At 41.7% G+C, this 13653-nt stretch overlaps 1 protein-coding gene across 9 annotated transcripts in view; it reads right to left on the bottom strand.

Annotated features, from left to right (window-relative positions):
• Positions 1–13653, bottom strand: part of MCF2L (MCF.2 cell line derived transforming sequence like) — a 160631-nt gene continuing 146978 nt past the window's right edge. For all 9 annotated transcript variants that reach the window (XM_061626670.1, XM_061626674.1, XM_061626671.1 and 6 more), the window contains 4 exons: positions 7774–7892; positions 2995–3107; positions 2463–2566; positions 1–2183 (listed from right to left, as the gene is read on the bottom strand). In XM_061626670.1, the coding sequence (XP_061482654.1) occupies positions 2074–2183; positions 2463–2566; positions 2995–3107; positions 7774–7892 (446 nt within the window). In that variant the 3' untranslated portion in view covers positions 1–2073. The remainder of the gene's footprint in view (positions 2184–2462; positions 2567–2994; positions 3108–7773; positions 7893–13653) is intronic.

Raw genomic sequence — 13653 nt, 5'->3', positions numbered from 1 at the left:
CAACAGGAAGTGCTGAAATTTATTCGAAGTTTCATACATACAATAAAGACATTGGATCCTGCAATAGTAATTTACAACAGCAGTAGAAAATTGAAATGTGGGCTACATAAAAGTGCAATGATATATGTACAACCAGGTGAATAAAGAAAAGGCAGCATCAGGGACAAGGTGAAAAGAGACAGAATTTAATATGAGGGCCTTCCCCATAGCTTTCTCTCCACATAATAGCTCCTTTCACTTGATCCAGAGAAGCAATAAACCACTCTATTAACTCAAAGCAAAATAAGTCAGTCATTGTTTGGTAGTACCCCAAGATGGCACCACTGGCAGAGTTGCGCACATGTGCTACTTACGATGAAGCCCTGTGCTTGCACCAGAACTGTATCCTTCCTCTAGGACCATTGTGGAGTTATAGCGTATCCCCCCCAATTCATATTTACAAAATAAATTACAAAAACTATTGCTATTTTATGATCACAACAGAATAGACAAGTGCCTTGGCTGGCACAATCTTGGTTGTGTAAAATGGTCTGAAGAGTTGCACTTTTCTGTGCTGGAAATTGTATAAAGTAAAGCTTTGTATAGCCTTCACATTGCTGCCCTTTGAGGAAATATAAGTATATACAGAGGCCATCTTTAGCAGCCTGAAGAGTATAAATACATATTTTACATTAATACACCTACCACACAGATATATATATATGTAAACATATACAGATAGGTATAAAAATTTGCACTAACCAGAGCCAGTCACAGTTCGATTGTAACTACAAGCCAGAACCTGTTTCTGACATTTGAAACAGTATGACTGAGAAACTATTTATTACTTCAGAAAAAGAAAAATCCAAATTAATTTGATCTTGCTAGATTCTAATTGCCTAGTGTTCTATTAAGTGCTGAACACCAAATATTCACTTCCACATGAATGAGGTACATATTGTATGCGTTCTAAGTTAATTCAGAAGTATGGGTGAATCCAATATGGTTCATACATATGTTTACATGCGGCTTGCATTTGGTATGGCAGATTTATAAATCATATCTGGAAAGGGGAACAGCAATTTATACAGCATCACACTATTTCACATGGGGAAAATAAATGCTTGTGATTTTCCTTTGTTTTAAAACAATATCCTTAACAATTTTCCCCTCTTCAAATGAAGATGTTTAATTTAACAAAAAATTAAGCACCAGGAAGAATTTCAGTCTATAGAGAGAATTAGAAACATTTCATTTAGAAGCATGTGGGCATCTTTTAACAGTAAGAGCTAAAGATAATTGCCTGCTACTACAAAACACTGAATAGCAGCTCAACTAATATAAAACATGTTTCAATACTCTTACTTGATAATTAAAAAATAGGCTCTGTTTCATCAAACAACATATCAAATTGCCAGCTTTTTGTAAACAATTAGTATTCAATTGTAAAAACACCTCAAAATGGCCATTGTCATATATTGTAAAGAAAGAAAGAATTGTCTCTGTTGAAGTGGAACTGTTATTTCTTTATAGCACAAACTATGAAAAAGCCTATGGCTTCATAAAGCAGGGTAGTTAAAAACTGATACTCCTGATTCTATAAAAGATTTCCTGCACATAACACATTGTGCCTCAAGGAGGATTTCATGTAAAACGACCTATAAAGAGCATGTTTTTATTTCTTTTTACATTATCAATTAACCTCATATTAAATTATACATTAACATATATTTATATTTTTACTGTACAGATTTACACCAACAGACACAACCTGGTTTCTCATAATATTCTCCCATATTATCCCTGGCAAGGTTAATTTTGTTCTAAAAAAGTGATAGATTTCCAACATGCAACTTCCAGAAGACTCTTTTTCCAACAAGATGTACTTCTATTCCATGCACCTGACAATCCTTTACATCTTCATTCAATGCCCTTTTTAAAAAATAAAAATGTATTTTTTAAATTCCATGTCTTTTTATATAAAGATTTTGTAAGCCATCATTTAAACATGGGGGAAAAGTGGAGAGAGATGCAAGTTATGGCACCTCTCAATTTCCTTTAATATCCAGCATTTGCATTAGAAGTTTGATAGCTTCATAAGGGAGTCTGTTCACCCTTAATGTCCAAGAAGCTGGTGCTACTGACATTGCAACTCTCACTGTAGCTGGAAGATGAGCTCAGTGTACTTGAACCAGCTGCAGACTCTGGATGGAATAAACACAAGTTTACAAAGAAATGTATTTTATTTGTAATATTTGAACTGATACTGGCTCTTTGACAAATTAAGCTGAACTTTCTAAGCTAAAGCATTTACAATTTATTTATTTATATATTAAATTTATTAGTCGCCCATCTGGCTGGCTGTCCAGCCACTCTGGGCGACGTACAAAATAAAAACATACAAATACATTAAAACATTAAAAATCTCAACAATAATAATAAAACCTAACCCACCCCAAAAGCCTACCTGAAGGCAATCTTACCTGAACTACTCAGAGATATAGCAGATTTTGAATTGCCAAGCAGCACCAACAAACTGTTGACTGGAACCCAACCTTCTTTGCTTGTGCTCAGATTCTTTATATACCTAGGGAACATTTTTTTCTTTGCTTTTAAACTATTCAAAAGTTTATAACATTAAAGAGTAGGCATTTGGAATGAATGTTGCCCTTATTTAGAGACAGATAACATGTTTGAATTTATTCTGAGGCACACATAACATTCCAGATTAATAGACTGGAAGTGGGGTACTCTCTTCCCCATAGTCCCCTTTTCTTTTAAATTCCTGCCATCCTTCCCTTGATGTGTTTAACCACAGTTAAAGAATTACTTCTTTATCAGCCATATCCATGGCTTGCAAACCAGTTTCAGGAACGAGATCAAGAGATCAGGAAGAGGCATTGAACAACTCCACAGCCCATTTCTGATCTCTTAACTACTGTTACATATCTGGACATATGCACCAGTCTAAAGTGCTTTTAAGGATACTCTGTTTTAAAATACAGTTCTTCATACCAAAGCCCATCTTCTCGTTCCTGGATCAGCTGAACTAAGTCGCCATTTTTCAGCATCAAGTCTTCAGGGCCTCCTTGGACATGATCAGCCACAACAGTGTATTTACCGGGAGTCTAAATACATACAATAAAAGACACACTTGGTTTACTGTGCGGATTTGAATTGGATGTGTGGGTATTTGTATGAATGTATGTTATGAGTGGAGTGTGTATGAATGTGTGAATGTGAATGTGAAATTGGGTTGCAATTATATTGATTTAGTTTAAGTTAAATTGATTCATTTTAATTAATTACAGCTGTCTAGGATACGGAGGCGGGTCTCCGGACTAATTTTATTAGGGTGGGTGGCCTGTTGATTGGGATAGGGAGAGAGGCATGTGCAAGCCAGGGAGGGAGGTGGGGGGCCAAGTTATAAGAAGTTTGGGCGGCAGGCGCTGGAAGGGTGCTGGTGGCAGACCATGCCGGAATAGGGGAACACGGGATAGATGCATTATATCCATCCCATGTTCCGGGTCTGCTCAGAACCAGACGGAAACTGGGGGACGCAAGGTTCCTACCGACTTTCGACTGCTGTTATGTAATGCCAGGTCTGTAACGCAGAAGACCTCACTCATCCATGACATGATCTTGGATGGGCGGGCAGACCTGGCATGCATTACGGAGACTTGGTTGGACGAAGCCTCTGCTCCCATTCTTGAGGCCATGTGTCCACCAGGTTTCCGTTATGCACAGCAGCTGAGGGTGGGAAGGCGGGGAGGGAGCGTGGCAGTCATCTATCGAGAATCCTTGGTTTTTGCCAGACCTTCTCTTCATAGGACTCAATTTGTTGATTGTATGTACTGGAGGTTAGGCTCGAAGGGCAGTTTAGGGATCTTGCTGGTGTACCGCCCACCCCGCTGCACAGCAGATTCCCTGGCCGAGGTGCTGGAGGTGGTCTCGGCTGTACGGGCATTGTCCCCAGAATTGTTAGCGCTGGGTGACTTTAACGTGCATGCCGAGACCACTCTCACTGGAGCCCCTCGGGATTTCCTGGAAACCATGGCTTCCTGGGAACTGCACCTTAGTAATATTGGGCCAACCCATGTAGCTGGTCATACTCTTGACCTTGTGTTTGTCCTGGGAGAGGAGAGAAGTGGTCTGAAGTTGGGAGTGGTTTATTCCACCCCTGTGTCATGGTCAGATCACTACCTGGTAAACATGAACTTCTCGATACCATGCCCCCTCTGCAGGGGTGAAGGACCTATTAGAATGGTCCGCCCCAGGCGCCTGATGGATCCGGATGGATTCCTGACTGCGCTAGGGGAATTGGAACCTGCTGAAGGTCGCCCGGTTGAAACCCTGGTGAAGGAGAGGAATGATGGGATCACCAGGGCATTAGACCGGGTGGCTCCGAAACGTCCTCTCCCCCTGAATAGAACTCAGCTAGCACCATGGTATACACCGCGGTTGCGTAGTCTGAGACAGGAGGTGAGACGACTAGAACGCCGGTGGCGGAAATCCCGCTCCGAAGATGTCCGGACACAGGTTAGAGCAGCAGTAGCTGCCTACCAGGTGGCAATAAAGGCAGGAAAGAAGGCTTTCTTTGCTGCCTCTATTGCGTCTGCGGAATGCTGTCCCAGGAGGCTGTTCCAGGTGGTCCGAAGCCTGGTCGGTCCAGTTGCTCAGGAACCCTTGGAACAGTCAAAGGCCTCCTGTGACATATTAGCAAAGCACTTCGCTGATAAAATCGAACACTTGCGGAGCTCGATTCCGTGCGCCGTGGATTCAGTGAATGAACCAGAGTTGGCCAGTTGCATGCCGGTAAGTTGGGATCGGTTTCGGCTTCTCCCTTCTGAGGATGTGGACAAGGTGCTTACAACTGTGAAGCCTACCACTTGTCTAACTGATCCTTGCCTATCGTGGCTCCTTATGAGCTGCAGAGAGAAATTGGGCGAGGGGATCAAAGCGGTGGTAAACGCATCCTTGAAAGAGGGTGTAATGCCATCAGCCTTCAAGGAGGCAATTGTAAAGCCCATCCTGAAGAAGCCCTCCTTGGATCCCCAAGTTTTCAATAACTTCTGCCCAATTTCGAATCTACCATTTTTGGGCAAGGTCATTGAGCGAGTGGTGGCCAACCAGTTGTCAGCACACTTGGATGAAACGGATTACTTGGATCCATACCAATCGGGTTTCAGGACTGGTCACGGAACTGAAACAGCCTTGGTCGCTCTGGTAGATGATTTGAGGAGGGCATTAGATAGGGGAGAATTCTCCTTTCTTGTCCTCCTCGATCTCTCAGCGGCTTTTGATACTGTCGACCACAGTATCCTTTTACATCGCCTGGAGGGACTGGGAATTGGAGGTACTGTATTACAGTGGTTCCATTCCTTTCTCTCCGATAGGTATCAACAAGTAGCATTGGGGGAGGAGGTTTCAGACCCTTGGCCTCTCAACTGTGGTGTGCCACAGGGCTCTATCCTCTCTCCCATGCTATTTAACATTTATATGAAGCCACTGGGGACAATCATTAGGAGATTTGGGCTGCAGTGTCACCAATATGCAGATGACACTCAGCTCTATCTCTCGTTTAAATCTTCACCAGAGTCGGCTGTGGAGACCTTGTCCAAGTGCCTGGAATCCATGAGTGGATGGATGGGAAGGAACAAGCTGAAGCTGAACCCCAATAAGACCAAGGTGCTGCTTGTGGGAGACAAAGGAAGGTTGGGAGATGTTGACTTGAAGTTCAATGGGGTGAGTTTACCCCTGAAGGACCAGGTCCGCAGCCTTGGGGTTGTACTTGATTCCAGGCTGTCCATGGAGGCTCAGATTTCGGCAGTGAGCCGGGCAGCCTGGTATCAACTACACCTCATACGAAGGCTGCAACCCTACCTTCCTGTTCATCAGCTCCCACTGGTAGTACACGCCCTGGTCACCTCTCGTTTGGATTACTGTAATGCGCTCTACCTGGGGTTACCCTTGAAAACGGTCCGGAAACTACAACTTATACAAAATGCAGCGGCTCGACTACTTATGAACAGTCGCCGCCGGGATCACATCACCCCAGTGTTGTTCGATCTACACTGGCTTCCAGTTGTCTTCCGGGCCCAATTCAAGGTGTTGGTATTAACCTTTAAATCCCTATACGGTCTCGGCCCAGTTTATCTTACAGAGCGCCTTCAACGCCACCAATTATGCCGCCCGACAAGATCAGCCACACAGGGCCTTCTCTCAATCCCGCCAACAAAAACAGCTAGATTGGCGGGAACTAGAGAGAGGGCATTCTCAGTGGCGGCCCCCACCCTCTGGAACTCCCTCCCACAAGATCTCCAGCATGCCTCTTCCCTAAATACATTTCGTACAGCCTTAAAGACCTGGCTCTTTCAACAGGCCTTCGGGATTTCCGGGGAGGGTTAATTACTAAGATTGGAATGCCTCCTACCCTGTTTTAATATTATTGTCTGCTGCTGTATTGTTCTTATATTGTTTTTATATTGTATCATTGTATTGTATTTTATCATATTATGTTTTAACTGTTGTACGTCGCCTAGAGTGGCCATTGGCCAGATAGGCGACACAGAAATTAAATTTATTATTATTATTATTATTATAAGAAATAATCAAATAGTCATTAACTCTGAGACAATGTTATGGTGATCAAAGTGCCAAAGATAATTTGGTTTCTTAATTATGATTTCTAACATGTGACTTAATAAACATCCCTTGGCCCATGTACATAATGATCAGTAGTTGGAACAACTCTGAGCTCCATGTGCACAGGGGCTTACTATTATGCATGCAGAGCATTTCTTCCTCACAGTTGAGAAGTGGAAGTCCCTACACAGGTATGGCTTTAGACTATGCATATAAAAAAAACTTTATATAAAAGACATTTTCCAAGATTGTCACAGTCTTGCACAACTAGTAAACAGAACTGGGATGGGGTAATGGAGTTCTTACATTACATCACCAGCATTCCATGGGACATAACTGAACAATGGTGTCAGTTTAGACCAGGGGTAGCAAACAAAGTGACCACATGATGATGTGGACTACAATGCTGATCAACCCCAGCCAGACTGATCAATTGTCAGGGATGATTCCAGTTCTAGTCTTGAGGGCACCAGGTTAACTATCCATGGTTTAGCCTTTCTCCAAGGGGCACCAACTTGTTTCCTTTTTTCCCCTTCACATGAGGAAAAGTAAAGAGCAACATCTGAGACTCCTTTGCATTGGAAAAAAATCTGCCATTTCTGGCACTGGGTGGTCTATCAACAGTACAGTGAAGATGTATTGTGCACACTGCCTTCCCCTACCCAGGAATCCATGCATGGTGACAGAGGTGTGTATGTATGATATATATTAAATACATATATTCAGAATGTTCCTTGAGAAATATCACTTGAAAGAATACATTAGCTTTAGTAATATTCCAGTTTTCATTGATATTGTAAAATACAAATTCATATAGCAAACCTGGAATAAAAAATGCCATATAACAACACAGGTGTCAATTAAAAAGCTAGGCTACATTAGAATGATTGCCCCTTGAAAGACACACTGACAAAGATTCCTTGTTACTCAACATAACAGAATAAGTGCTGTAAAACTATTATAAATTCACTGTTGATTCTACCACTGTTACTGAATAAATTACATTCTTGAACAGTAGCAGCTGTTGAAATATGTTCCACATTTCAAAAGACACAAACCTCAAAGGGACTATGGGAGACTAGTCACAGAGGCTGGGTTCATACATCTCACAATCCTCCCTCCAATAAACATAAACATATATTTAGTTACCAGCTTCTTCTCCAATTTTCCTTCATCTTCTGCATCTGAGGAATTAAGCGGATCCTCTGCACTAGACCAGCCATCATTTTCTTCAGAAACATCAAGAGACTGAGATGTTTTAGACCATCCTGAATAAACCAATAAGCCACTGTTACCAAAACTTCTAAAGCAAGTACAGAACTGGTTCTAAGGCAATATCTCTAACGCTTTTTTGAAAACTTTTGTATTTATCAGAGCCCTTGACATGTAATTGATGCAACTTCTATACCAAACTCAGGATACATTTCGAACAGCTCCAAAAAAAGCACTAGTTCTACTGTACTGTGTGCACACCATACATTTAAAGCACATGACTTCCCCCCAAGAATCCTGGGAGCTATAGTCCACCGTTCAGAGAGTTACCTTTAACAAACTACAGTTTCCAGAATTTTGGGGTGGTGGTGGTCATGGGTGTGATGTCCCTATAGTTTGATAACTGTAAATATGGTAAGTGCGGGTTTATTAAGCAATATATCGTAAGTGACTGAGTGAGAGGGGGGAGTACATGGGCTAGAATGCTGGAGAATGTTGGATGATGATTGGCTGAGTGAATGGCTGAAGGTATAAATGAGAGGATGACAGTTGAGTCAGGGGGAGTTGTTGGAGAGGGGGAGTGGAGTGGAGTTCTGGGGAGAAGAGAGTTGTTGAGAGGAGTGATTGGCAGAGTTCTGAGGGAGGTCTGGATTATATTTGGCTGGTATTTAGACAGAATATATATGACTGGAAACATAAAAAGTGACACTAAATGAAGCCATATGCTAGTTAAGCATTCCTAAAGCAATCTTGTTATTTCCTGGTGTTATCAAATAAATACTTTTATTGGTTTACCAAAAGCCTGATCCTTGGCTGGGGATACACAGACCAGAAGAGAGGGCAGGGTAATTACCAAGGCTGGAGGGAAACAGTATCAAATAAATGGTGGCAGCAGTGAAGGGAGATATTGTAACATCGTCAAGTATCCAGAGCAACCCAGGATTGTATGCTTTATAGACAAAGATATAAGGGGGTTGTGGACGGCAAGGCCACCCAGACACAAAGTAACAATAAGCCATAGGGAGACTAAGGCGAAGTCTCTAGCAGTATTGTTTACAGGGAGTGGCTGGTGGTGCTGCCTAGCAGTGGGATCTTGTGAGATTTGTGCTAGAGCATGTGAGAGAACAAATAAAAACTGAGATCCTGACATGTGGTGGCCCTGGTGGGAGTATCACAGGTAGAGCCAGCTGTGGGATCGTCACAATGGGCAGTCACAGGACTGTGACTAACAAGTCCTCTTTGGTGCTAATAGACAGCTGGTGATATCACCAATTGTGGCCAGATGACAAATTGGAACCTAGCTGAAGACAATGGTTTGGATTCTGATTTAGTCATGCCAAGTCATAACTAATTTAAGTCCCATTGATTTTAGTAGGCCTACTCAATGGGTCTGGATCCAATCCATTGTCTTTGCCTAAGCGGAACTATTATTCAATGTATAGATCCTATAAATGCGGGGTGGCTAACTTCAGGCTCGAATCAGGTACTCCAAGACAATTCTTCTGGCCTCTGCAAGACCCCATTGACTTTGATGGTGGCAGCAAAAAAAAAAAATCTGTAAAGTAGATGTAGTACTGGGGTGAGTAGAGGGGTTTAAACCTCTCCACCCCAAAGCTCTGATGGGGATACGATTTGTTCTCTCAACAGTAAATAAACTGATCATTTGGTAGGCAAACATGAGGCAATGACTCCCCTCCTCAGCTGATCTGCATGGATTGTGTGGGTGTGCACATGTGCACTGTGAGAGTGTGTAGTGACTATACCACAGCTGCCCTATGGCTACACCCACAACTCCTGGAGAGTTGGCCAAGGATGAATGCCACTTCATGTTTTTGATAATGAACTTCACCCACCATCTTTTTTGTTTTTACAATCTAGCATAGATAATTCATTCTGATGACTCATCAAACCTTGTTAGGCAACATGAACTTGCAAGATAGGATAACAAAAAGCCCCAAAAGTTGAAGCCATTTGTTTCACAAATGGAGACTCAAACAGCAGGTGTCACGTGTGATTAGTCAAATACATCACAATATGCTTTCAGCTGGTATCCTTTTTAATGTACAAGTGTATTTGCTTAGAAATGCAACAGAATATAACACTACTTGACTCCAGTTGCAACACTGGACAAGAACTTTGTGAATCTGCAATAATGTCTTCACACAAATGAATGTTCATATGGTAGTGTGGTTTATCATGTAGGAAACCACACACAGTCATGTTGCTGACTAAAGCATCTCTTTGAAAGAGGTCATCACGATGATGATTTTGATTTATTGGCCCACCCTTCACCCTGAGATGCCAGGGCAGTTACAACATATATCCTTAAAAACAATTTAAAACAACTTAAAATTGCAAACATCACAAAAACAGGGAAGATCCTAATAATATAACTCTCAGGTGTCAGAGGCTAGGGTAAAGAGGTGTATCTCCATTGCAATGAATTAAACTTGTATGAAGTTCACAATGTCACAACGAAGTGGCAAAAAATTTGACGTCTTCTATTTTTTTTTTGTTCTGCTCATGTTCACATGCTAGCCTGGATATAAGCTTCTTCAGGTGAAGATAAAATTATATATGAACTTCTTGATTTTAAAGCTAAACAATTCTACACTGAATAATATTACCAGCCCATTTTTCTCCCTCCCCAAAAGCTGTAATGTGAAAAATCCCTTACTTTGTGTTTTTAGTATCATATCTCATCACCACAGTAGGATACAGCAATGCACACAACAACAAATCATGCATATGTTGGCAATGGTACGCTGATATTTTTCACTGAAAGTAAAGCAGGCCACAAGCTACTGTGGTTATTTCTGTCACCCCCTGAATAAATATTCCCAAATAAAACTCATGCAACAGATTTTCACATTTTCCCTGTTTTTTAAAAAAAACTTCAAAACCGCCACAAGTATACTGTATGAATTATCTGTCTTCTCTCACACACACATTTGTCTGTGAGCAAGAAATGAAACCTACAGTGATACTATGCAGATTAACACAAGTTTGGTTGTCAATGGCTTATGTTAATTTCTATTAGACAAAATAAATGAGCTGCAGTTGGCAATCTGGTCAGAATCTGCCCTCCCCAAAGAAGATAACTGGGACATGTTTATGCCACATCCCCATAGTGCCAATAATATACCCATTTCTTTTCTCCCATGTCAACATGAATGGCTACCATTCACTCCTGTGGGAAAATGTTGAGCGCTACACTTGGAGGCACTGATATGATGGAGACAAAACCTGCCCTTCCCACCAGACACTGGATGACTCAGCTTCCACTGAAAGGGACACGGGAGGGGCATAACATGTCTCTGCGAGCACAACTCCAAGAAGCTCCTGTAATGTATACACCCATCATATTAATGAGCATTTTGCAATGTAAGAATATAAGAATAAACATAGTGGATAGAGGTTTACACTTGGACTAAAATAACTTTGGACTTAAACCCCTGCTCTGCCAGAAGGGTGCTCATTGGCTGGCCAATCTCTTTCTCAGGGCCAAACTAGATGTCATGTGCGAGTTCCATGACTGGAACTCCGGATGTCATTGTCTTGTGAAAAAAACACACCAGCCTGGAATAGGGTGGGGACTATTAACCCTTTGTATACATGCTAATTCTCCGAAGCAAGTTATCCTTCTTTCATCTCTGAAGCTGCTATTAGTCACAGAGGGAAAACTACAATTTAGTGTCTCTGCCTTTTTTCCTCTTAGCTGGCAAGGGGTGGGATGGGGTGGAGTTTGCATTGGTGAATTGGCATATAGTCCAAGGGTTCAATAACCCCTCTACCTGGGCCCAGTCCATATCAGGCTGCTTTTTTAGACAACATTGGGAGCTCCAATCAGAGGATGCCCACTTTACATTTAGTTTGGCCCTCAGTGGAATTTACCTCAACATGTAAGTTAACAGGATGGAGGGGGACATATGTTACCTTGAACTCTTTGGAGAAAGGGTGGTATACAAACATGACAAAAGAATATTCCCCAAAGAAGTGCAAATCAAATAAAAATAAGTAAATGCACCACCAACTTTCTCAATTATAGCTATAAATGAGTAATATGGAAAACAACCAGCACATAAGGTTTTGGGTTTCTTGGCAATTCTGCAAGACTAGTGTTGCCTGTCAGCTGTGACACTACACGATGTTAGGGAAAAGCCAAAGCAAGCCCTTAAGCAACCACAAGTCACAGCACACCACAGCATGCACAAAGCCTATGTGGCCCAGGAGAGATACATTACCTTGCCTGCGCTGGGCTGCTAGTAAAAGATAAGTAGTGCTGACCCACTTGGCCCTGTTCCATGTTAACACAGAACTTGCATCTGTGAAAGAACTGAATAATAAATATTCCCAGTGCATTACACTGTAGCTGTGATACTACCTTCATCAGGAGCTTGAAATTGGAAGCTACGTTCCACTCAATCATAAATACAAAAGCAGTATGTCTTGCACTGTTTATCAAATACAGAGATATCATTTCTCTCCCTTTCCCCGTGTGAAATAACATTCGCTATCTTGCATCAGATTATATGTTGCAACAATCTATCCACCTTCTACCTCTACATCCTGATTCTCATCAATCAGCTTTTCACACCGTTTGGTTTGCTGGCCCAAACTGAAGTTCAGTGAAGTCTCTGAACTTCAGTGAAGGTACAGAATTACACAGGTTTGTTAGCAATTAGGTGCTTTACAGTCCACACAATGTTTTCAGGAAAACAGAGACATGGAATCCTCCCACATGTGAAACCTCCCCTCCCCCAGCCCCAGCGAAACTCTCCAACATCTCCCCATCACCAATCTGGCCCCAAGACTGATCATGCCTGCCTACATTTGTTGTATCTGCAAAAAGAGGCTTGCAACCCCTGGAAGAAAAATGAGTAGATACCAATTCTTCTGCCACTGAAGTATTATGAAAGAATAAATCACATTCAATTGCCCTTTCTTAATTCAATAAGAGTATACAGATTCAGAAGGTTTCTTGTCACCAACAACAAAAATGAAAAAATAGGGAAATTTCTTATCATGAATTCCTTGTCTCTTTGTCTCTGGGAATGCCTTCCAGGAACCACAGAAGAACAAAAATGTTACTTGGCCTAAACATAACAGATCAAGTGAGCCATCAGTCCTCATTTTACATCTGTGCAGAATTTCAATGTTTTGGCCCAATCTTCAATCAACGTCTCTATGGACACAAAATAGATTACATGGGTACATTCACATGGCTCCTCTTTGCGTGTTTCTAGATCAGGCCCTTCATCTATGCCTTTGCCTTCTTAGTTCATCCTAATAAACTACTACTGCTCCTTCTTAAATCTGCTGCCAGGCTGTTCTTTCTTATAGCAGCTACTTATTTCTGAAAAAATATTGAGCACCACCTCATCAGGCCTTCAGCTGAGTTTCGTTGAGCCTGTGAGAGAGATATCTATATATTCTTGGTCCCAGATTCCTACAAGTTTAATGCTGACAGCTATGCATTAAAATACTTTCCCCCCGCTCTGTACAGAATCCTGTCCTTGCTATTCATAATTTCTTTTTTTTGGGGGGGGGGAAATCAACCTTGCTATGCCCTAATCATTTGAAACATCAGTATTTTTAACTGAAAACTAGTATTATGGTAAGTATTACTGGGTATATTCCTCTAAAAAATTGAAATGTGGATTCAGCACAATAACTAAGCCGTATAAATACACAAGCACTGCAGACACACTTGGATCTCACTGCCGTTCAGTGTGGCCCTGTGCTAGATAGTAATATCTAGGGCTGGCTCCAGATTTTGAGGGGCCTTTGAGCAAGATGATGAGGGGAGCCCACTCT

Source organism: Rhineura floridana, chromosome 5, assembly GCF_030035675.1.
Source record: "Rhineura floridana isolate rRhiFlo1 chromosome 5, rRhiFlo1.hap2, whole genome shotgun sequence".
In the NCBI taxonomy this organism is placed as follows: domain Eukaryota; kingdom Metazoa; phylum Chordata; class Lepidosauria; order Squamata; family Rhineuridae; genus Rhineura; species Rhineura floridana.
Note: the sequence above shows the minus strand (reverse complement) of the source record. Positions and strands in the feature narration are given on the sequence as shown.